We start from the raw sequence: 24776 nt of genomic DNA on the forward strand, positions 1-24776 counted from the left end.
TACCCCCATAGACAGCTGAACCTGCTGTCCCAGAAAAATGAGGTTGTTTCTCTTTTTATGGAAACCATCACCACACATTATTCAGGAAGGCAAATTAATTTACAGTAAAATGGCTTTAAGTGTGCTTATTTTGCAGATGGCCTTCCGCAAAACACCCCAAGTGAAAGTGATTTTAATCCAGTATGTCTTTTTTCACAGTGTTATTTTGTGATGAGTAATTGTACTTGTGTACAGGTAAATAAACTTCTGTTGTCTTTTCTGATGCTTTAATAGAGGGACCTTAAGTCTAAATAGCATAATTAGGTTAGTACACCATCCTCTGTATGCAGGCATCATTTTTTCAGGTATTACTCCATGCAGTCTTCCTCCGTGTAGCACTGAGGGATGGCTCTGTGCCATCTAAAGCTCATCCACGCAGTCATGGGTCAGATCACCATAAAAGTGGCAACAAAACCACTCCCTTCACCATGAATTATATTTAGAGCACAGTGGTATGTAGGCTTAACCTGCATCCTCACTGGACTCCTCAGCTGCCACTCAGTTCAACAGAAACACCTCTTGACAGTGAGGATTTTAGACTTTTCTTCTCACAGGAATGTTTTCATCTGTGCTGAGACAAGACAAGGGGTTTAGCTGTGGTGGCTTGTTGAGGACTGGGCATTGATAAGGTCAGAGTAGGAGGGAGGGCACCAAGCAGAATCCCAGAGAAAACTGCCTGAGAGAAGTTTATCTTTGGTGCTGCAGTTTCCTCAGCAGCTCAGGAGAACATGGCCTCGCTGTGAAGTGAAGAGGTCAAGTGACTGAAAGAAATGAACTTTATCAGGTAGGTCTTTCTTAATCTTTCTGGGATGTTACTATTGCTTCGCTAGCAGAATTATTATGAAGAAAAAATATGAAAGGAATTTTGAACAGAGTGAAAGAACTCCACATTCAGCTGTGGTAAAAGAAGTTGATCCATGTGACCATGTGACCATATGGATTTAAATTTTTTGATTTGTTTTTTGATTTTTTTAAAATAATCACTCAGGACATTTTTAAGTATTTTTTTCAAGTTTATTTCTTTTCTAAACCGTAACAAATATGATATGAGATCTAAACTAGACACCTAATTCTGGAGTCGGAGTACTGTGTCACAAGATCAGCGTCGATCCTGAGAGTCTCACCCAGGCCGCTCCGGGGCTATCTCTCAAACACAACCATCTGTGTCCCTGCACTTTTTATCAGATCGTTCTGACAAACATTTATGAGTACAAACGGGTGAATTCATGATCAGCATTCTCTGGGAAAGTTGAACGTGGGATTTCTCAAGACCAATACTAAATGGATTCATCATACTATATGAATTAACTACATATCTAAACAGTAAAGCAATCAAACAGTTTACACTGAATGTGTGTTTTGTTTTGTTTTAAAATTAAATGTGTTTAAAATGTAAAAACCTTGAGATGAATCAGTGACATTAAAACTGCACTTGACTGATTTTATGTCGTGTTCTCACATTTAAATGTGTGGCACACTCCTCGTCAGAATTTTTAAAACGGTTCATTAAAAAAAGTCTGAACTGCACTAATAGCAATGTTATCAGTTAGTTATCCAACATGGTATTGTATACTGCAAAGTACAAGTATGACAACATAGGGGAATTTTAGATTTACATACAAATCAGACTCATGTACCCTTGACCCTGTGCTATGGTGGATTATTGTGCTATACACAATAACATGAAAAGGAAAGTTCTGATAGGACTCTATGTAGTCCTGCAAAAAACTAAATGCACCTTCCCTATTTCCACAGGAACTGAGAAGGTAAATAGCAGCTAGATACTACTAATAATACGTCTTTAAATGAATAACTAATTAAATAATCATCAGCAAGTGGGACCACCTCTGTAAAAGTAGAGGTTTTGGTAGTTTTAACACAGTGCCACACTTCCCTGCATGCCCAGGTGTCAAATGTGAAATTTTATGATATTTCATTTAGAAAAGGACCAAACTTGCTTGAAAGGAAAAAGCCTTTCTGCAAAGAACCTGGCAGCATGCCTTAGGTTTGCAAAGTTGCATCTTTGCAAACCTAAGCAAAACCCCTTATACCAGTTGTCAAGCAGTGGTGGAGGGGTGATGATTTGTGCTTGTTTAGCAGCCACAGCCTCTGAGATCCTTGTAGGCACTGAGATGACCATGAACTCCTCTGTATACCAAAATATTCTAGTGTCAAACGCGAGGTCATCTGCCTGACAGCTAAAGCTTAGCTGAAATTGGCTCATGTAACAGGACGATGGCAGTCATTCACAAATGTGCATGGAAACGTTCTTACCCTGAGCAAAAAACAAGTGTGCACTCAAAATCTCTATCAGAGTTATGAAACGTTGGCAATGGAATATTTTGTTCTTACCCCCATGGATATGTTCTGAACCAACAGGGCTTATGCAGTCTCCATATTATCTGCATACTGCCATGCTCCCATTTCTCTACACAGAAAAATATGTTTACCTGAAGGTAAATTAAAGAAAGTGGAGACAATACATATTTCCTCATATAGAGATTTAGAATTCTGATTAACATATAAACTATTGTATGAACAAAACAAGCTGGTGGGAACGTTTCCTGAGCCTTATTCTAATTTTGCATGTGCAAATATGACAGCTAACAATCACCTTATAAAAGTCCAGTCAGTCAATCAACTAATTTGTAAATATCATCATTTCATTTACTAAAGCTTATCACGTTGTTTTTATGGTAATAAGTGGTGATATGGTATGGTAATAAGTTACTTGACAGGTTAAGTCTGCCATATTACTTAGTTTATTCAAATAAAACATTTCCCCCTCTACTTACAGGCCTTTCTTCTGGTTTTGCCAATAAAGCTGAGGGGACAGTTGTAAGACGGTATGGCTGACTGGAACTTGTTAGGGAAGCTGCTGGAAAGTGCTCAGGAACACTCCACTGTAGTGGGTAAAGTCTGGCTGACAGTGCTGTTCATCTTCCGCATCCTGGTGCTGGGGGCTGCTGCTGAGAAGGTGTGGGGCGACGAGCAGTCCAGCTTCACGTGCGACACCAAGCAGCCGGGTTGTCAGAACGTCTGCTATGACACGACCTTCCCCATTTCTCACATCCGCTTCTGGGTGATGCAGATCATCTTTGTCTCCACGCCCACTCTCATTTATCTTGGTCATATCCTTCATTTGGTCCGCATGGAGGAGAAGGAGAAGCAGAAACAAAAGGAGCTTGAAGACCAGCAGCAAGTATTCTGCCATAAGGACAAAAAGCCCTCAGTTAAAGACAAACAGGGCCACGCACGTTTACAAGGTGTGCTACTGCGGACCTATGTCTTCAACATTATTTTTAAGACCCTGTTTGAGGTTGCGTTTATTGTAGCTCAGTATTTTCTATATGGGTTTGAGCTCAAGGCCATGTACACCTGCGACCGCTGGCCTTGCCCAAACATGGTGAACTGCTACATCTCCCGCCCCACTGAGAAGACAATCTTCATCCTTTTCATGCTGGCTGTGGCCTGCGTCTCACTGCTGCTCAACCTGGTGGAAATGTACCATCTAGGTTTTACAAAGTGCCACCAGGGTCTTCGTTGCAGGAGTTCAAAAGCCGCACGTGAAGGTTCCAAAGCCCTGAGTGAGCCGGTCATGCCCTTTGTCCCAAACTATAACTACTTTGGAGGTCATTCTGCTGTGCCTGAACTTTTCCCTACAGACTCAAAGTACAGCATGCCAGAGCCAAACTCTGCTTACAGCCCCTACAACAGCAAGGTGGCCTACAAGCAGAACAGAGATAATATGGCCGTGGAGAGGAAAGGCAAAGCGGAAGAAATTGATACAAAGGGGAGAAAAATCTCCAGTCCTGTCCTTGAGATGTCCATCGAAAATCAGCGCAGAAACAGTCAGTCAAGCAAGCACAGCAACTTCAAGAGCAGGATGGATGACCTGAAGATCTAAGAATCTACTGAATATTAATGCAAGAAGACTCAGGAAAAACTGGAGACACCAACATGTAATAATATGTAAAATATGAGTGTGAAAGACGTTAGAAGAAAAATGAGGTAAACACAAAGCAGATAAAAGGCTGGAAGCCAAGATTTAAGAGCACTCAGGGAGACACGCTGGAGGCAGAGCATGTGTAAAGTATTGTGATTATCATGTGAAAAATAATCAAGTCAAGTCAAGTCAACTTTATTTGTCAATTCTGCCTAATAACAGCAGGCTTCAGTGAAAACATCTTACTTCTACTTAACTTCAACTGGAGGTTGATCTGATATCCTCGTGTTGGTGTTGTTCCCAGATCATCATACTAAATGTTGTTCCAGGATCAACATTGTAAGTGACCAATCAGAATGTTGTGACGTCATACTTTTGCGACTTCGGGAAAAACCGGCGTAAAACAAAAAACTGTACTTAAGCTGCGTGAAACCGCCTCTGTCCGCCGATCAACGGACCCTGACCCTTTAATAAACAGTAAGCAGAATTGATATTGTCCTTGCAACATTGGAATTTCATAAATGCACGAATGGCTTGGCGCGCAAAGGAATAACGTCACAACAATGTGATTGGTCACTTGCAATGTTGAACCTGGAACAACATTTTCATGATGGTCTGGGAACAACACCAACACGAGGATATCAGATCATCCTCAACGGTTGAAGCCATTTCTTAGATCAGATAATCTCCTTATGTTAGTAACAAGGAAGCTCATAAGAAAAGAGCAAGTGTTTAGAAAGCTGGTTTAACCTCATGACACTATTTTACTTTGTTTCCACTCTGAGTCTGACAGATACATGACCAGGGGTCCGTTCTTCGTACCTCGCTTACATCCAAGATCAAATGACAAATCCAAGATCAAATCATCGCGCTAACTTTGAGCTCGCTATTCCGGTTCTCCGAACACACCTGTTGTTGACGATTAGTATAGCTGGATGAAGTAATGTGAGATCACTGGGTGGCTTAACAGGGGCTACGCATCGATAGTAGAAACATTGATCGGCAACCCTTTGATTGGTCGGCGAAAATGTCGGAGGAGCGCGCTCGGTATTATTCGGCAGCAGAGCAAGAACTCTTGATTGAGGGATTTCAGGAGTTTCAGAGTTTAATTAAAACGCAAGGGAACACTGCAAAGGCTGCAAAAGCAAGGAGAGAGGGCTGGCAGAAAGTTGCTGACAAATTAAACTAGTAAGTAATTTAATAATAATAATAATAATAATAATAATAATGGATTGGATTTATATAGCGCTTTACAATGCCACTATTCATTCACTCTCACATTCACACACTCGTGGAAGCAGCTACGGTTGTAGCCACAGCTGCCCTGGGGCAGACTGACTGAAGCGAGGCTGCCATATCGCGCCATCGGCCCCTCTGGCCATCACCAGTAGGCGGTAGGGTAACTGTATTATATTATATTATATTACATTATATCCTCTTTCACATTAGAGCCACAACAGGACCCACTAGAACATGGGAACAAGTAAAAGTGAAATATAAGAATATTCTACAGAATGGTAATATTTATCACTTATATTGCTTTTAGTCTCTTGAAAAGAGAGCCTGAAATAATCTGTTTGTTTGTTTATAACAGCAACCAAGAAAAGGGCAGAGCAAAAAAAGACAGGTGGTGGTCCTGCACCCCCTCGTCAACAAGTTGGTTAAGTAAATAATACCCTCACGGGAAAATCGATATCTCTCTATGCGCACACTGTCGCGCTGAGCTAAAGGATCCTGTCTATCCCGCAATATACGCGGAATTCTGAAAACTCTCCTTATCAATCTTGCACCTTCTGCAATGGGCTGCTCGCGTATACGGACAGGACATGGCTGCGACAGACTTCCCAAATCCACCTTCGCTTTTATAGCCGTGGTCTCTCATCTTGATTACACGAAGTAATTTACTATTACTACTCTAAAATATGAATTACATCTGAAATAATCAAATACATGAAATAGAATGATTAATAGTACATTTCCCTTTTTTAAGGAAATGACCTGTATGTATCTGTATGGAATCAATAAAAGGATCAAGTACTGCATTATCTTTAGTTACATTGATAATATTTATTTATGGTAAAACAGTGGTAAAATATCGCTGTTGCTTTCGTATAAATGAAGCGGACATACCTGAGTGGCCGCGATCTAATCCTGTTTACATAAAGTAAGCCTGCTCCCGAGCAGGTTTACGCTTACGGATCTGTTGCTATGACAGCAAGTCCCGGATGAGCTTCGGGGAACCGAACGATCCAAGATCACGCGAAATCGTCAACAATCAAATCCAGCTAACTTACTTAGCGAGGTACGAAGAACGGACCCCAGGTAACTCAAAACTTTTTGTTTACAGCTGTATTACTTAAATGAGTACTGTGAGATGAGAATAGAAGATAAAATAAGCTATACTGGACTAATAAAAATGTTTTACTGAAAGAAACTGTGGTTTTTCCCATGTTATTGATTGTTGTTTTTATTGCTTAAATTACTGCAAAAATATTTGCTTATTGATGAGGATTTAATACAGAAAGTACTTATGCTGGGATACAGGCTTCCTTGTATTGTATTTGTGATGTACTTTGATTAAAAGCCCCAAAACAAACAAGTGTTTTTTCAAAATCCCTGTTTCAGAATATCAGATGTACTCAAGGATCAAAGTGGGATTTCTATGTTTCTTTTAGCATAGTGCTTCTGGGTTAATTAGTGCTCGTTTTGTCTGGAAATGTATTTGTACTCTACTATCGTAATTAACTTTACTTGGGTGGCTGTATCTCAGGAGGTAGAGCAGGTCACCTACTGATTGGAAGGTTGGTGGTTTGATCCTTGGCTCCTCCAGTCTGCATGTCAAGTATCCTTGGGCAAGATACTAACCCCAACTTGCTCTCCGATGCATCCATCGGAGTGTGAATGTGTGTGAATGTAGTTAGATAGCACTAAGTATAGATAAAGTGCTTGTGAGAATGGGTGTGATTGGGTGAATGTGGCATATTGTATAGAGCGCTTTGAGTACTATACTTTGAGAGTAGAAAAGCGCTATATAAGAATCAGTCCACTTACCATTTATTTCATATTTTACTATTGAGAAGCACTTTGGTGTACCTCTGGTCTTTAAATGTGCTATACAAATAAAGTATTGATTGATTGATTATTTGATTTGACAGGTTGCAGAATTTTAAAACTGAATTAAATTTTTCTTTCTTCTTTGTACAGTTTGTGATCAGGTAATACGATACTCACTGCTCTTTGTGAATTTTCACAAGATAGTGGGAAAAATGTTTCATCACTCATCCAAATGACTTCTTCATTCTCAGAATTGAAGTGACAAATATTTCTCCCACTGAAAACGTTACGTCCAGATGAACAGAATCAACCTTTTGGGATTTACTTACCTGGATGATTGAGCATAAATCAAAATATATTTCAATTTGTTTAGCAAGACATCAAGCCTTTTCGTAATTTGAAAAAATAAGTATATAAAAACAAAAACCTATATTGATGTCACATACACACTTTTGCAGCTTTTATAGAATGCAGTCAATGATTGTGTGATGCAAATTAAAGTTTTAGCCATACAAAATGTATTAATAATCTCACAGCACAGCAAATGTCACAGTTCCAGAGCCAAACAACAGCAACTTGACATTCATGCAGGCCTCATATGAAATGAGTAATACTACAGGGATTATGAAACCGTTCATTCACTTAATTTGTAATTAATATGTGCATTATGTTTAGATTTCAAGTATCTGGAAAGTGTGATCGGCAAAGTTTGGTTTGGATAGTCATGGCATTGTGAAGGTTTTAGTCTTTCAGTGGATGAAGCCTGAGAAATGGTTTGCATACATCCAAGGCAAATCCTTACAGGATATGGTCAGTGGGGCAGTTTGCTGGTGTACTTAAAGTCTTACTTAGTTTAATCGCTGAATACTATGCTGCTCTGAGTGTTCGAAGTTAGCCTATGATGCAACATTTCAACATTTGAATACTGATGGGAACTGGGGGGTTTTCTGTCCAAGAGCTGTGTTGCAATGTTAACTCAATCTGCAGTATATCAGTGCAGCCCTGCTATTTTCTTTTACAAGAGGCTGTCACATTAGCTGCTCGGTTTCCACCAGCTGCACCAAGACATACAGATTGAGGACAGTGTGGATGGACCCATTTCCAAAACACATGCCATCATACTGGTGAGAGCTATGCTTCAAAGGCTTCCTGTCTCCAAGCCCAAAATAACTCACTTGCACACTTGGGGGAGGATTGTGGGTGAAACTGTGAGTAGGGAACCAAAATAGCAGTCTGTTGCAAACTAAAATAAATACAGAATAGACAGTTCATCAAATTATGAAGCTGCACGTATGCTTGGTAAATCATGATTCATTTAGCCAAACACTGATTGGACTTCAAGGGCAGTCTGTTCATTCATTCATTCATTCATTCATTCATTCATTCATTCATTCATGCATGTATTTGTTAAGAACTGTAAATATTCAGTAGCTGTAAATGAAAAAGTTTTGTAGTTTATTTGATTTGAACTTTTTATCATATGTATTTTATGATCACAAGTCATACTGAGAATGATCATATTTTAAACATCAGCAGCATCATGCTGGTTTAGCCATGACAAGGGCATGATCTAAGGCTAAGGCAAATGTTATAAACCAAAATAAAATCTCTCAGATTTCCAAAGCAGGAAAATCTTCCTTGACAGACCCAACGGGAAACTGAACAGGTGACAGGGGTCATTAGGTTATGAACTTTGGGCTAACAACCATATGCAACCAAATCTCTGAGCCAGAATAGTATGCAGAGACCATTCATTATAGAGTGCCACTGTTCCTCATAAATCAGGCTGACAGTTCACGCTCTTGGACAAGTCAAGGATGGGACCTTTTACTGCAAAACTGATGACTTATTGTGGGCCTTGTCATATGACCCTATGTTTTTATGAATTCATGCTGTGTTACAGACCAGGCTTTTACACTAATGCAAAAGACTCATATCATGCTTCTTTTTCTGAAAGTCACTAAAAGGTGACCTTCAACACCCCAACATACTGTACATATCATGTAGGAGGCCAGAAAGTAGGCAACTGTTTTGAGCATGCTCTACTGTCTAACAGCATTGTATTCCCACCACACACCAACGCTTTTAAAGCACTCATTTACTGTTCAAGAAACCGTGTGCATTATAGTATTATATTCTTGTAAAATAGTTTATTTATGTTGTTTGTTGGTGTTGAGGAAGAATACTAACTAACTAGAATATTGCTGGGCAATAATTGGACATATGTAAATATTTTTGCGCATGCTGTGATGGTTTCAGCTGTTTTTTATTTGCGTAATGCGAAAGTTCCATCTACATCTACAGACCTCAGGAGAAAATCTTGCCAGGAAGTGTTTTATTCACAATTACATCAACACATCTCCGCGAAGTGTTATTGTATGGAAATCTTTAACCCCCTATTGTCTAGCGTACGATATTTGATACATGCAGGGCTTTTTTTTTTTTAGACTTCTGTCGTCATCACCCCCCCTCCCCAAAAATATAAATAAATAAATGCACAATTAATTTTGCAAGTAATTTTTTTAATGCTAGATGTACCAAATACAATAAAAATTAATTAACTTGAATGGACTCACTGGTTATATTAAAATATGGAATATTTTAATTTTTATGGAATATGGAAATTAAAATGTCACTAATTTCTTTTGAAAAAAATTTTAAAAAATGAAGATTACTTTTTTAATAATTTTTTAATTTTAACAAATATATTTCTTAAATATTCAAATAAAGTATTTATTCAAGATGTTTATTTATTTTCTGTGACATTTACAGTGTTGTTTATCTGTCCCTCCTCCAACTCTTAACTGAAATCACTGGTGCATTGACATCAGCAGCAGTGACTGATGATTGTCAAAACCATGTTGTGTTTTGTAGCTTATAAAAATGCTGACCCTTTTTGCTTATGGAGATTCTTAATCAGTTATGATAAAAGACTGTCTTCTATGCCCTTTTGCAAAAATAAACAGAACTATCCCCATATGGTATCACACGGACTAAAATAACCCGCACAAGCTGAAGCTCAAGTGTCATGAATATGAATTAAATGAGTGTAAGTCACGTGTGACTGTGTGTGTGTGTGTGCGTGTCACATTGTGAGCAAGAATTAACTGTGGTCACTGATGATCATTCATAGAATCTTTACTCTTTATTCTAGTTCATCTGTATGAGAATAAAAAATATAATCAAGCAAGTAAACAGAAATATCTCAGCATCAGATATTGTGCAAATCAAACATTCAGTCAAAAGCCATAAACAACAAAAGCTGTAGACGATGAGGATATGGTTAACCATACTTATTCAGCAGTAGCAGCTGGAGTATTATCCATGCCAACTGTATACACTCTCATGCTTAATGGGAGAACTGCCAGCATGCCAGAGAAAGACTTCCAACCCTCTGAATTCTTCCTTCCTCCCAATTCGTGTACTTTCTATTATTTTCCCATGAAAAAGTATTACTGCCACCATCATTTTTCAGAAGTGACACCTGAATAATTATGGTTAGGAAACAGTGCACATCAAAAAGTTTCTCTTAATCACTGGTCTAGCAAAAAGAACGATAAATCAATCCTTGAAAGCATACTTTTTCTCTTCACTTATCTTTAACAACCCATCAAGTAATCAAAAATTGGCAAAGCATGCAATAACTCATAATCCATGTAAATCCTTTTACATTAAATTGCAGGCAAACAGTCAGATTGAAGCGTCACGCCAGGTCAGAGGTGATGTGACCGCTATAAATAATGAACTGAGTGGCTGATTTGAAACATTGCACTATGATCAGTTATTGATTTCTCTTGCTGAGACTGTCAGTACTGTTTCAACTCTCTGGTGAGCGCCGAGGTCACTCATCAAGCTTTGGATTTAAGATCAATGTAGCGTATTATGATAGCTTCATTGCACTGATCATGTAAATCATTTTAAGATCAACTCCTATTAGAAACGCTTATTATCAGTTAGAACAACTTATGCTATGAATATAAAGCATGTCTAAATAATGCAGTTATTACACAAAAAGCACTTATGATTGGTCCCTAAGTCCTAAGTTTAAAAAAAAAAAAAAAAAAAAAAAGCACTTAAACAGGAAAATAAATCTTTCCCATCATATGACAAAGACTAAAATATAGGATATAGGAAACAGAGGACTGCAGCTGCACTTAAGAAGCATCTAAAGCACTGTTTTTAAAAACACAGGCAGAAAAAAAGCTAAAAGTGTATGAATTTGGCCCCTGGAGATGACAAGCTGTAGCTGAAGCAGTTACAACCTCTCTGAACTCACGCTTTGCAAACCTGGCCAAAACACAGCCATTTCTAAAGCTTGTACATCTCAAACAAGTGCAAATTATTCACAGGCTGAAAGTATAAGAAGAAGCAGCAGAAAATTGAAAATTATAGTGATTATGCTGTCTCTCTGTAGCAAGCAGTAATGGCTGTTTGTCAAAGGCTGGCATAATGTGGCAACTCCAGTAACTATGCTACACATGCTTTATGTTTTAGTGTTACAGAGAAGATGCAATCTGTGTATCACATATATTTTGTAATGTCCCAGATTGAAAAAATATCCCTTTCCTCCCGTTCATTTTACACAAATGTCACCCTGAGAGTTGATAACACAAAATGTCCTTCAAATGGTTTAAGGTGTCTGCAACACCCTCCCAGCTTCTATATATTAGATTCTCATTCAAACCTTATATATACATAATAATCAAACAACTACTGAACTGACCTTTATGTGTACAATGCCGCACTAACAGGAGCGTAAAATCCTACATTTACGGACGTAAGCAAACGACACATTAACCAATCACGCTGTGAATATCAGACACAGTTTTAGAGGAGGCAGATTACTCACCTGCAGCTGCAAGGTGGACATTTTTTTCCCTTTACATGTTTTCAAGTATGACCCACATGAAATCCCCCTAATCCTGACATGTTTACCATTTTTGTGTGCTGTTTTTGGAGGAGAGACAGATGTGGCAGTACAGCATCCTCCTTTGTACATTATTGCAAATGCACCTACAACTGCAGTGTAACTTTTCATGTTGTGACGTCTTCACTCCGATAACGAGTGAGTTCATTTCCTGGCTACCAACGACAACACTGCAACTCGTCTTCAAACAGCCATATTACTGTTTGCTTCATGCCTGCGTTAACTAAAAAGCTGCACTCTCATAATTTATGTTTAGAGCAAAACGCACACTATGAGACACTGACGTCAGAGGACACACTACCATTTACAGTAAATTTCACTTTACAGCAGTGATAGCTAATTTGAAAGAGAACATACATGGAGATCTCCAACCAGAGAATCCTCTTGCAGACTCCATCATGCGGTTTACGTCATTTATTATGTACGTGGACTGGAGAGAGAAGGAGAGGGACAATCCTTTCTCTCGTGTTAGTGGAAATTAGCATCTTATAAAGCACATCACTAAACTATTTTGTTTTTTTCTTAACAGAAAATCTGAAGAAACTGTGGCCGAGTGAGAGAGTGCATTTGAACATTAAAATATACTGCATATTAATGACCTATTACAGAATAGTGTTTGCACGTGTTTTATCAGTCTCTGATGTTCTTCATCATCTGCGTGACAAACAGGTCTCTGATGATTCCTCCTCATGTGTGATCGGTAGATAGTATCAGTAGATAGTAATTTAACTCTGTGTCCCACTAAATCCACCACCCTGTTCAAGTGGAGAAAGGAAATTCATGGAAACTTGTAGGTTTGAATCACAAGCAAAGTGTTAGTTCACTTATTGGTCTTTGACTTCAGCTGGGCGACCTTAGCTTGTCCCAGCTTCATCTGAATATCAACAGGCCTCTCAAAGAAGCTGACTATGGCCGGTTCATTGAGCAGAGATGCTAGGACCTGCTCGAAGGAAAACGACCACTCGGTCTCTGAGAGGTCTTGACTGTTGTGGGAGCTGGAAGTGTCAGAGCTCTCTGGGGTTGTGGAGGACTCTTCAGTTGAAGACTCCTCGCCAGCAGTGGTATTGGCAGGCTTTTTGGACTCGGGTGGGCTGCTCGGCTCCTGCAGCCTCCGCCCCACCTCTTCCATCCTCAGGAGGAGGCTGGTCACATGAGCCACGGCTCGGTACAGTGACTCCTCCTCGGGATCACCATGAAAAATGTTGTACAGGGTCTTGGAGAACTGGATGAACTGAGTCTGCGATGGAAATGTGGGGGAAAAAAAAAAGTTAAATGAGTCAATTTATTGTGAAAAAGATGAAGTCACACGGACACAACAAAGCATGGTTTGAATTACCTGATTAATTCTGGGCAGGTCTTTGATGGTTTCCTCTTTCTTTAATATTTCATTCTGCCATTGTTTCAGATAGGCCTGCAGGTCAACCTTCCCTCTTCCTGTCAGTTTAATTGACAAACTTAACTGTGTTACAAGAAATTATAATCCTTGCACAAATCCTTGTTGGAGCCATTAATCATTTGTTATAAATTTGGGTGTAATATTACCTCTTTCAGGGCTTTTCCTTATCACACCATCTTCTGGAAGATCAAAGGCTGAAACAGGGAAGCAGCATATAAACAAACTGTAGAGAAAAATGCTTCCACGCAAGTGTTAAGACAGAATTATTGCGATATTTAGTTAGAAAAGAGGAAATTAAATTGGAGTTTTGAGGAAGGACAAGAGGTAGCTAACCAGTGAGTCTACTCAAGTGAGAAGAATCTTCAGTCACTGGAATAAAGTGCTGGATTCTTTGTTCCTTTAAGTGTAAAGGACTACCTGTGAAGGCTAAAAGATATTGTCTGTAAGTGCACTGAAAGGAAAGAAAAGACAAAGGAGAAAGAATTCACAAGAGCAAAGCAGAGTTTAGGGCTAGATTTACTAAGCCAGTTTGTTTCAATGAAAACATTAATTACCAAGAGCAGCACAAAGGAGTCAACAACGCATGCAGATCTGATGAGGATCTACTACCAATCAAAATAATGGTCTAAAAGCAGTTTTTAATGCATATGGTTGTCTCTTATGAGAGAAAGAGAAGCAATTCAGATCTATGGAAGACAGCTGAGGGAGAATCAATGAGAATCTGATTTAAGGGTGAACTCTGGTACAAACTGATGGAGACCATTGAGTGATCATGAAGGTCGAAACAGCATTCTTTTTGTCAGCTCAGGTTTATAACCACATTAAGTTGAAATTTGTGTACAACAGCTGACCTAAGGCTGTAAACAAACAAAGCATTTACATTCAGATTCTGGATGAGCCATGTGTTAAAGTTATTATGCCACCTCCATAAAGACACAAATTTCTCTGAGGTTTTGAGCACTATTTTTGTATGCCATATGAGACTGGAGCAATTTATTAATTGCCACTTTAAGCTCTGCTCCGTTATAGCAAAACAGTAGAGCTGAGGTCCAGAAATATAGATCTAAACATGCTTTTTTCGGTGATGAATACATTTTATCCTTTGTATGATTTCCTTCTACATTGTTAGTAAATCTGGCCAATAAATAAAGAACGCAGATGTTAAATCCACACAGAGGTATCCGATTTTTAGATTTAAAAATAGCTGTGTATAGAATTGTTAATATTAAACATGCTACAGTATTATTCCATGCATCAAAAAAAAGAAACACTCGAATTTTTCCTTTTTTTGCTCCAACCTGAGCCACGTCTACATGTGTGTGCATGTGTGCATGTTGGTTTAAATGCGTAGATTAAACAACTCCCATCACAAGCCAGAAATGTAATATTATTTTCCTGATAGCTTTGTGGTGCATAAGCCTAAATATTGCCACATAAGTTACACATTGCACTCCTCTCAGCAAAAAGACCAATACCAATCTCTGAATGCAAACTAATTAAGAATAAGTGGAGAAAACATTTCCACCGACTTTCCAACAATGAAAGTGTCCTGAAGTATAAAATGCTACAGAGCATAAAGAACAATGCAGACCTCCACAGGGCTCTAAGTTAAAAAGGTACAACAAGACATGCTGCGGTCACTACAGCCAATCACAACAGAGCTAACGTAACCGAGTGGTCACTGCTTTCCGCCTGAAACTGATAAATGACTAAAGCTGCTCCACAGCTCTTCTGGACTGAAAAACCTGCAGCGTCTCAGCTCTGAAGAGGATATGGCTCCAATCATTTCAATGTAGAGTTTGGCCCAGTTCCAGTCCCTCTTATTCATACAGAGGAAGCAAACAAAACAGCGATCAGTGCACAGGTGGCAAATTTGAAGTGCGTCTCCACCATCTTGTTTAGACTGTGGCACCAGGATGTGACCTGTCCTTGGTGCTGAAGCAATGTCCACTTTCCATGAAACACAAAATAAGCTTTGCTGCTTGACGTTCACAGGCCTGGCACATCACAAGCGGTGACTCAGTGCTCATCTGCTGCTAAGCTGTCAGTTGTAATTTGAGCAGCACAGTCTCTCTTTCTGAAGAAACTAGCCCACTGCTAAATGCCCTCACAGCTCCTTAGACCTGTTGTTGCCATGACAAACTCTTTCACCCAGCATACGCTATTCTTACCCCTGCCTTCAACAAGCATCACGCACATAAGAGTCACACATTCAAGGACACTTTCTTCCCCGAGGCAATGTGCTCACTCATCAAATGCTGGGTTATGGGCTGAATTATTGAAATGACAACCCGTGTGCATTTCAGCCCTGCAGACCTCAGACTGACGTAACTATGTGACCTTTTATTTCACTTTGGGCTGCTTCTGTCAGTCTGCTGCTGCAGCGTGCATCAACTATATAGATTCCAGTCTGAAAACATTTGCTGCATTTGAACCTAAAGCAGTTTGTCATCACCATAGACACTGTGTGAAAGAAAGAGGTCAGAGGTTAAAGACAGTGTTGTGTAGTTTATGAGAGGCAGATGAAAATCAGATAGCAAAATAAAGGGCACAGGGCCATGAGAGAGAAGTTAACGATTTAGTCTTAAACTGAGATTGGTTTTATTAGTTGTTCATTACTTACCTGGTGGCAGGTGGAGCTTGAAGAGAAATTTCAACTTATTTGTGAAAGATCCGGTGTATAAAGTATCTATGGGAGACGCAAAAGTTATAGTTTCAGCAGTGGGGACACTGAGGTTAAAGGTTTTACTAGAACAGAGCAGAGAACCAACAAATGTACCAAGGGCACAGCAGAATTCTTTAAAGTTAATGAGACCATCCTGGTTCTCATCTATCAGGCGGAAAACCCAGAGGGAGAGGGTGCTCTTGATGCTGCAGAAAGCCCAGGGCTCCAGCAGGGAGAAGAGCATGCTGAACTGTTGGAAACCCAGCTGGTACTGCTCCAGATAGGCCAGACTGGGGTCATGATGGAGCAGAGCTGGGCTGTTCATTGTCCAGTAGCAGCTGAGGAAATGCTGCCTCTGAAAGTAGATAAACAGAGAAGGAAGCATGACCTGTCCATCTTTCTTATTCTAACAAACAGTTAAGCATGGTGACAATAAAGATACAACATTGAAGTTCATGACTCACTTTGAATAAATTATAAAGCTCGTCCAGTTGTGAGGCACTGAATCTGACATCTTGGGACACCACACGGATCTGAAAACACATTTGACCTCGTTATTAAGGCCACAGTAATATTACAATTCAATCTATAAATTACTTTCACTCATATTTTTCACACATATTGAGAAGCCTGTTCTAACTCGGCAGATGTGTTCCTGGTGACCAGAGTAAATGCATAGGCAGGTCTGACATCATTTGTAAGAGCAATTCTCATATAAAAGGTCTTTAGAGCAAAATAAGTTATCTGTTTCCCCTAAAATGACCACTGCCTGCTCCATTCTGTATGCTGGGCAAACATTGATGGCCATGTTTGTTTGGATTTTGTTGTAAGAACAAAATTGATATCAATGCATTCTCAAGCCTCCCATCCCTATTTTTACTTGTCACAACTAGGCACCCTAATCCAGGTCCTGCAAACAGGACTCTGAAGGGGTGAGGGGGAAATAAAATGCAAGGCAGCCAATAAGTTTTCACTCATCTAAAACTGCCACAAAAACCTGAATAGATATAAAATATATAACTTGTGTAATACTGTGTCCGAACAGGCCCCTGTACTAGTTACTCTAAGCTTACTTACCACGTTTTGCTTGGTTGTGTCCTCCAGTGTTTGAATCACATATAGTTTGTTTCTTTTCCGTGAACTCTCAACTTCCTCTGAACGAATATTTCCATATTTCTGCAAAGACCGTCACAACTTAGTTTTATTGAGAGAAAAAAAAAAAACGGTGGGGAGGTTGTCTCTAATCGGTCACAGACTGAAAGAGCAAAGTTATACCTCATAGGCCTCTCGGATCAGCTCACTGATATCTACGCTGATGTGAGATGCTTTATCATTATTGCCTACTGAAGCTTGCTGCACTGTCGGGGGCAATGGGCTGTCTTTGTTTGTCACACTGTCAAAAAACCTGGAACAACACCAACAGACAAAGAGGGAGAGTATTATTTACAGTGTAATAATATTTAAAAGTCTCGGACATGCATAATTTTTGCATTCACAGACTTGTTGAGGATGGTGACAGCTTCTGCATCATCGTGGCAGCTGATCAGAGCCTCCATGTTGTAGTCCAGCACGGCCAGGCCAAGCTGCAGGATGGCTTTGATTCCATCATAAAAAAAACAATCCACCACGTTCACGGCGCTCTCTATGGGCAGCACACTGATGAAAAGCGTGAGAAACCAGGACAGAGACACGGAGGAGAAGAAGCTCAGGTCTGTCATGTGTTCCACCAGCTGGGGGAGGTTTTCTCTAATCAGATCTTCGAACACAGCCTGGTCAACCAAAGCACCTGACAAAATATTTTCATAGTGAGACTTTGCTCCTGGCATAATTAAAATGCCACGCTGCCAGGTATCCAGCAGAAGCCAATCTTTCCACTCTTACCAATAATTCGGCGGTTGAAGTAATCTGGCAGCATCCTCTCACAGACGGCTACCAGCAGCCAGAAAGCCTCCTCTTCTTTTGCATACAGCAGGAGAACCGAGGTGAGAATGTTCATAGCCTGAACAGGAGAGAAATAAACAGTATGGTTTAATAGGCTTCTCCCTCCTCCTAAGTACACAATGGTATAATATATCATCACAAGAGGCAAGGGAAGGACATATTTCAAAAGTTATTTTAAGTACCTGGCAGTATCCAATTTTAGGGTTCCTGTAGGCATAGGCAGTAAGGACTCTGCGAAGAGCTGAGATTCCTGTGTCGCTCTGAAAGGCCGGGTGCTCGGGGAGAGAGCGGTGCAGGTCTCTTTCAATCTCATCTGTAGCCAGAGTGCTTGTGCCCAGAGACTGTTCAACCAGCTCAGTGTAATAGCCGGGGTGAGTGGCCATGTCGTTTACAGCCCCTACAGAGTGTACAAAAAAAAAAGCCCCCACTCGGTTTAAAGTAAAAAAAGCACTTCAGTAGATGAAACTTTGATCACACAAGGCTTCATTAACCACTGACTGATGCTGCTTGTCACTATACGGGACACGGCAACTTTGATGTACAACCTGAGAAAAGCATCCACAGCTCTCCCCTCAAGGCCTCAGGAACGCCGCGCACAATCAAGTCTCGCGTCTTCCTGGTAAAGAACATACTCGTACCACGTCCATACTCAGAGAAATGGATGTTCCAAGACTGCTCCTTCATCTTCTCCTTAAGCTGTTAACCCAGAAGTATCAGAAGAAAGTTTTTCAGTTTGAGACATGATTGTATACATGCACTTTCTATGTACCACTGACCAGTTGTTTTCTTACATTCTTTCAAAATAAGCATCTGGAGGCATTACAAGATGGCTACTGAGGGAAAGGCTGTGCTTCTAAAAGGCAGCACACACAACAGTGCTACTAACAAAACGTGTATTTTTTTTAAATTCATGTATTCTTCATCTGATTTTATAACAACACCCAAGAACTAACCAGTCATCCACACTCACAGCAGACAGTTTCATGAGCCCATCTGAACCACAGAAACCCATCTGGTTCTACATAAAGTTCCAGATCTGTCTGACATTATTTGTAATACCTGAGCAGACTTGACCCTGATCAAACTGTACATAACAGATGTGCTGTGTTTACACTGTAAATAAAGCAGCAAACCAGTAGTCATTATTATACTTTAAAAGGACAAAGAGCAGAAGTTGTATTCAATAATCCAAAGATTGCTAAACTCATTTCCTCATCAGGGGATTAACCATGCTGTGTCAATCAGGAAGACATAAATAACATAAAGTCTGTATGTATTTTACCACATACTTCAGCTAAGAGGATAGATTACAGGAGTCACAGGTTAGATGCCTATGAACGTTACAGTTTCATTTTGACTTTGTAGATTAATTGAGCTTGTTAATAACATGTGCAAATTGGACACTGATGGAGTCTTGGTTATAGATTTCCAATAAATGGTAAATGGCCTGCATTTGTATAGCGCTTTACTCAGTCCCTAAGGACCCCAAAGCGCTTTACACTACATTCAGTCATTCACACACAGGCAATGGCAAGCTACGTTGTAGCCATAGCTGCCCTGGGGCGCACTGACAGAGGCGAGGCTGCCGGACACTGGCGCCACCGGGCCCTCTGACCACCACCAGTAGGCAAACATGGGGTACCTTGCCCAAGATACTAACCCCAACTGCCAGGAGGCAGCCTGGGATCGAACCACCGACCTTCTGATTCGTGGCTGCCTGCTCTGCCACCTGAGCTACAGCCACCCCACCAATAATAAGTGCATCCTGTTTAGTTCTGGGTAGAACAGCTTTTTACTTTTTTGGGTATGGGCACAAATCCAAGCACATATGAAGATGTCTGCTGCACACTAGAACATGCAGATATATGCATGTGATCTGGTGATTTTACGCAAAAGGCCAGTAAAAACAAATCAATTTTCATTCGAGCAGATGAACTCTGTTGTTTACCATTTTGGGATCAAGGTTTTCAACATCCTGGGGGTGGAAAACAGTCATGAGAGCCTCGGTGCTCACAGCCTTGCTGCTGTCTTTCTGCCCCACCATTAAAGTTACGTCCTCTGGATTGTCCTCAAAGTGGTTTATGAGAGACTGACATTCTCCCCGTATGGCCTTCATGACAAAGACGTTAATCATTTTCAATGTCAGACAGCTCTGCAAACTACAGGATGACGTTTAAAGAGAAGCAAAATGGCACAAATGAAACAATCACAGCACATTACCTCTGATGAAGCAGAGTGCTGTGGGCTGGCACTAATCCCACACCTACTACGGATTGTATTGGCAAGCCGCTGATAGTCCCGCACCTCAGAGAAACGCAGCGCCCTCTTGCCGCGCACGCACACCGTTAAAGCTCTGCTGCTGGAGTCTGGTTTCTCAACGTTAACAACCTAGAAGACAGAAATAAGGAGACAGACGGTCACATATGAGGTTTTCTGTTGTTCATCAGGTTGTTGTTTTTTTTGTTTTTTTAAAGACAAAACACTTTTTGTTTGACTTTACCTCTCGCATTGGAATAATGACATGGCATTGACTTCCATCCTGACTGGCAAAACACAGGTAGTTCTCCGACAGACAAATCTTGCCAAGCGTGTTAAAATGGCTGAAGGGAACCCACAAGAAGCTCTCGTGCACCTCTAACAGGTTTTCCTCTTTGGGAAGCCTGAAAAATGTCCTGAATTGCTCACTCTTTGCATTAGCTTCTAGCCCTCTGTGGAAACAGAAGAGCACAAACATCAGCCTCCAGCCTCTATTCACATCAGTCATCCATTTACATGTATTTCAAAATGATCCACACTGCTTAAATATTATTATAAAATAACAGGACGTGACTCCCTTGTCGACTGGGATCAAATGAAAACAATGGGAAAAGTAAACAAACATTGGAACTGTCTTTAAAGAACTGGCACTGGCAAGCTCAGGCGTGACTTGGTTGGCAATCCTGGCAGGTCACACCAAACATAAACCCTATCTGACTCAAGTCATACTTTGTTTTCTCGGGTTCTTTAACTTTGCATCTGGCACTAACAGGATCGTGTGAAGCTGCACTGCACAGCGTACAAAATATTACCTCTTTGTAATCTGCAGCGGGTCAGACAGCGCTGGCTCTCTCTGGAAGGACTCTTTATCAAAAAGACGCTTGATGGAGTAGTCAGCCAACTGTTCCATGATAACGAACGTTTCGTTCAGGTGCAGCAGCATGGAGAAGTAGTGATCCTCTCCATGAGCCAAAACATGGATGCTCTCAGTCAGAATGACATTAGAGGTTTTCTCCAGCCTCCAAAGCTCATCCCAGGAGATGACTAGTTTAACTGCACAGCATTAAAAAAATATGAAGTAGTTAAATTAATTGCTGGAAACAAAGAAAAAAATAAATACAATTATTCTTAAAACCTAAAAAGCTGTCATTACCTGGAACAAAAGAACTACTAAAAGATTCTGAGGCCATAAAAACCCACTATGACAGCAATTAGCAGCTGTCACACCCTTTATTACCACCAATCAACTTTCTAAAGACAGGCAGCAGCACGTGCTATGAATGGCAGAGAAATTGCTTACCCTCAGCTCCCAGAAGGTATGAATAGAAGCACAGGAAGTTTGTGCTGAGGTAGAGCCAGCCCTGGCAGGGTACTTTTCCTTTCCAGTAGCTGCATGAGTAATATGTGACCAGCTTTTCCTCTGGTGGCAGCTCAAACCACTTCTCAAACCTCAAGTGGGCTTCTCGAAACTTCTCGGGATCATCCTCCTGCACTAAGCATGTCTTCCCCTCTTCTGCAATAAGACCCTAAAATGTGACGTACACAGGGTTACTGCAGACTGTTTATATATATTATGGATATAATAATAAAGCAAGTAATCAACATTTCTGGGGATTAAAAAAAAAAAAATAGGTCTTCCTAAAGTCTCACTCTAATCTTGCCCTGTACAAAGCTGGTGACGTCTTCGCTGGAGTCAAAAACAGAGAGCGTCCTCATAATGTTCTGCTGCAGCCAATCCCAGTGCTGAATAATCTCCTCTTTGGTGACACCTGACCAAATGTTAAGAGGAAAAAACATAATACTAAGGTCAGCTTAATCGAAGAAATGTTGCAACAACTAGAGAACAGACAGCAATATTGACATGAAAATGCAGAGGGGCGTACCGCATGCTATTGACCAGTACACTTGTGAGTCTGGCGTGTGGTGCAGAATGCGATAAGGGGCCACTTTGGAAGTGGAGTCCAACACAGTATCCAGGGTTCCTACAAGGAGGCCTGTAGCATAAAGTACAATGATGTATAAAAAAAAAAGATAAATATCAGATTTACACATGAATCCTTATAGAAGCCTTCAATAATTTCTTGCCCTTCAAAAATGACATAAACAGAACTGTGTGCTGAATCATTTGCCTTTAGTTAGTCTGTGCAGGACTATCCAGTCATTGTTCATAGCTACATCTCAGACTGTGTTGAACGCATACTGACAGCGGAAATGCATGATCCCCCAGGTCCTCGTCAGGCCTAAAATGAGCTAAATCTGTTACCTCTACAACTTCTTTCTGACGTGCCCTCCATGAATAATTGACAAGGTCGAAGTGAAACCACTATCCTATGCATCGCGTCAGCATTAGACAGGCCACCCTGCTGAACACCCCCAAATATGCTCTAACGATGAGCTGCCAAGTAGTAAAGCATTCAGCAGATCAAACAAACACACTTTGCAGCGCAGAGCATGGTGATACTTCAGGTGTAAAGTGCCGTTTGCTTTGGAGAAGGGGGGGGACCATACTATTTAACCTCTGTTATCATTAACCCTGACAGTTAGGACATCAGTACATTTCTAGCCACTGACAACATTATTAACAATCTAGTAGATGGTAATAGATAATCTACAAAAGCTGGATGTATTAGAAGTATTCCTCTGAGTTCCAAGTTAGTAAAGAAGGTCTTGTGGGTTAAACTGGAAACTTACTTGGGAGGAATTTAAGGACTTGATAAACTTGATGTTGTATAGTTTGCAGGAAAAAGAAATTATTTATACACACTGTGTATATATAACGCTACATTGTGACTACTCGAGTGAGCATCAGGGTCTCTCCACAAAGTGGCTGATGCATTTACTATCTGGGGAGCTGACACAGCAGTGACATTACAATTGCCCAGGTTTAATTTCTAGCCTGTGTGAGAAACAGGTGCACTTGTTCACAAACTGACCCAGCTCACCAGCAGAGTGGAAATGCCCTTTTTAAACCAGGAAAATCAACAAGCAGAATACTTCTGCTTTTATGAGTTGCTAAATTGTTGGGTGACACAACAATCCCTTAAAAAAGTGAATACAGCCTGTAATACAGGCCCCAAGGAAATGAAATCAGCGGTGTAGTGTACAGACCCCCTCGTCCACTCAGCTATAAGAAACATGAAACAAACCAAACGGGCCAATGAACTGACACGTACTACGTAAACCAGCTGTTCAGTACCTAAACTGACTCACGTAATTTGGACCCATAGCTCAAACCTGTTGCAAAGACGCTTTTCCTTCCCCCCCCCCCCTCTCGGTTGAGGAGTAGGCTGTGTAACAGCACCCGCCCTAACAGTGGCAGACATCTAGTTAGCTAGGGAAATTCTCCGCGAGTTAGCCAGCTATTAACTTGCGTGTTTCCTTGTGGTTTGTGAAGCCGCAGCAGCTGTCCCGAAAATACGATATGACAACAAAACCGCGAACATTACCTGTCAAACCGCCACCACCTTCTCCGTACCCTCGTCTCCTCTGCAGCACGAAATACTCGTTATCCTTCTCGGTGACCCACAATTTAAAAGCATTTTTCAGCAGAATCTCTTCGGGTTTGAGCCACATGGTTCTAATGTCGCCAAGTTATCTGTCAAACCGACCTGACATTTCACGGTTATCTCTAACGTACCCCGACAGCAAACCCATGGACATTTGTTTGCGTCCGAATCCCTCCCTTCCCACGTCGACAAGAAATGCTGCCAAAAGTGCAAGGCATTGTGGGATTGTAGTTTCTGAGGAGAATGAGGGGCTGTAGGCGGGTGATACTGCAACAGCGCAAATATACTACAGAACTGTGTTGTAAAAGTTTCCAGACATCTACAACGTCTTTGCTGATCTTTTTTATTTTTTGCCTCACAAACTGGATATTAAATATAGTAAAACAAGTATACCCTGTAAACCCTGTAAGGTGTTGGCACTATACATCTACTGCATTCTCCCCATTCTTCCAAATGTAAAATTTTAAAGAGAAAAATGTAAATCAAATTACAAATATTTCATTAATGAAATGCTAACGCATTCCCTCCACTTTCTCATAAAACAGTATGAGTCATAACACTGATTAAAAGAGATTTGCAGTGTAAAAAGATAAAAGGCGGCATGGGGGTGGGATCAACAGGAAGTCAGAATATCTGATCAAAATAAATACAAAATCTAAAACTGTTGTACAAAAAACTGCACTCTACCACATAGGAGTTTAAACATCATTTTGTATTGAATAACAGTTTTACCATTTAATGAAACACTATGTAGACTCTTTTCCTTAAGAAAGTCATAATCCTAATTTGTGCCAATTATTTAGGCAAAGGTTTTTAGCAACAAATATACTTAAAGTACCTAAATTAAAACCTTAAAGTGCTATCATTATGCAGAATGCTTCCACTCAGACTCACGATTATATTATGTAATTACAATTGTTGATTTATTAAAGTGTACTGTTTCCCTTTAATTTGTTATTTCACTTTAATGTTGCAGGATTGTCTGTGATTTGAATTATATGCTGCAGAGTAGCTTTATATGCAGTGAAAAAGCATCATATGCAACA

At 40.4% G+C, this 24776-nt stretch overlaps 2 protein-coding genes across 3 annotated transcripts; one reads left to right on the forward strand and one right to left on the reverse strand.

Annotated features, from left to right (window-relative positions):
* Positions 1 to 592: 592 nt before the first annotated feature.
* Positions 593 to 6759, forward strand: gja2 (gap junction protein, alpha 2). Its single transcript, XM_086309684.1, has 2 exons — positions 593 to 823; positions 2837 to 6759. The coding sequence occupies exon 2, from the start codon at positions 2888 to 2890 to the stop codon at positions 3944 to 3946; it is 1059 nt and encodes a 352-aa protein (XP_086165810.1). The 5' UTR covers positions 593 to 823; positions 2837 to 2887; the 3' UTR covers positions 3947 to 6759.
* A 3400-nt stretch (positions 6760 to 10159) lies between these two features.
* tbc1d8b (TBC1 domain family member 8B) lies at positions 10160 to 23906 on the reverse strand. Of its 2 annotated transcripts, XM_086309685.1 has the most exons (21): positions 23671 to 23906; positions 22108 to 22218; positions 21875 to 21993; positions 21525 to 21750; positions 21037 to 21277; positions 20469 to 20676; positions 20189 to 20356; positions 19917 to 20078; positions 18514 to 18664; positions 18151 to 18365; positions 17909 to 18026; positions 17528 to 17813; positions 17303 to 17432; positions 17105 to 17203; positions 16492 to 16560; positions 16142 to 16382; positions 15986 to 16051; positions 13696 to 13788; positions 13509 to 13556; positions 13303 to 13400; positions 10160 to 13203 (listed from the first exon to the last, which is right to left on the reverse strand). In XM_086309685.1, the coding sequence occupies exons 1-21, from the start codon at positions 23795 to 23797 to the stop codon at positions 12787 to 12789; spliced, it is 3393 nt and encodes a 1130-aa protein (XP_086165811.1). In that variant the 5' UTR covers positions 23798 to 23906; the 3' UTR covers positions 10160 to 12786. The 2 variants fall into 2 exon arrangements, with proteins under 2 accessions (XP_086165811.1, XP_086165812.1); XM_086309686.1 differs by lacking the exon at positions 13696 to 13788.
* Between the last annotated feature and the right edge of the window lie 870 nt (positions 23907 to 24776).

The sequence above is a fragment of the Aulonocara sp. 'chitande type north' Nkhata Bay genome, linkage group LG10 (genome assembly GCF_057382095.1).
Source record: "Aulonocara sp. 'chitande type north' Nkhata Bay isolate Kocher_YH1m ecotype deep benthic linkage group LG10, A_spYH_male_GT1.1, whole genome shotgun sequence".
Lineage (NCBI taxonomy): Eukaryota > Metazoa > Chordata > Actinopteri > Cichliformes > Cichlidae > Aulonocara > Aulonocara sp. 'chitande type north' Nkhata Bay.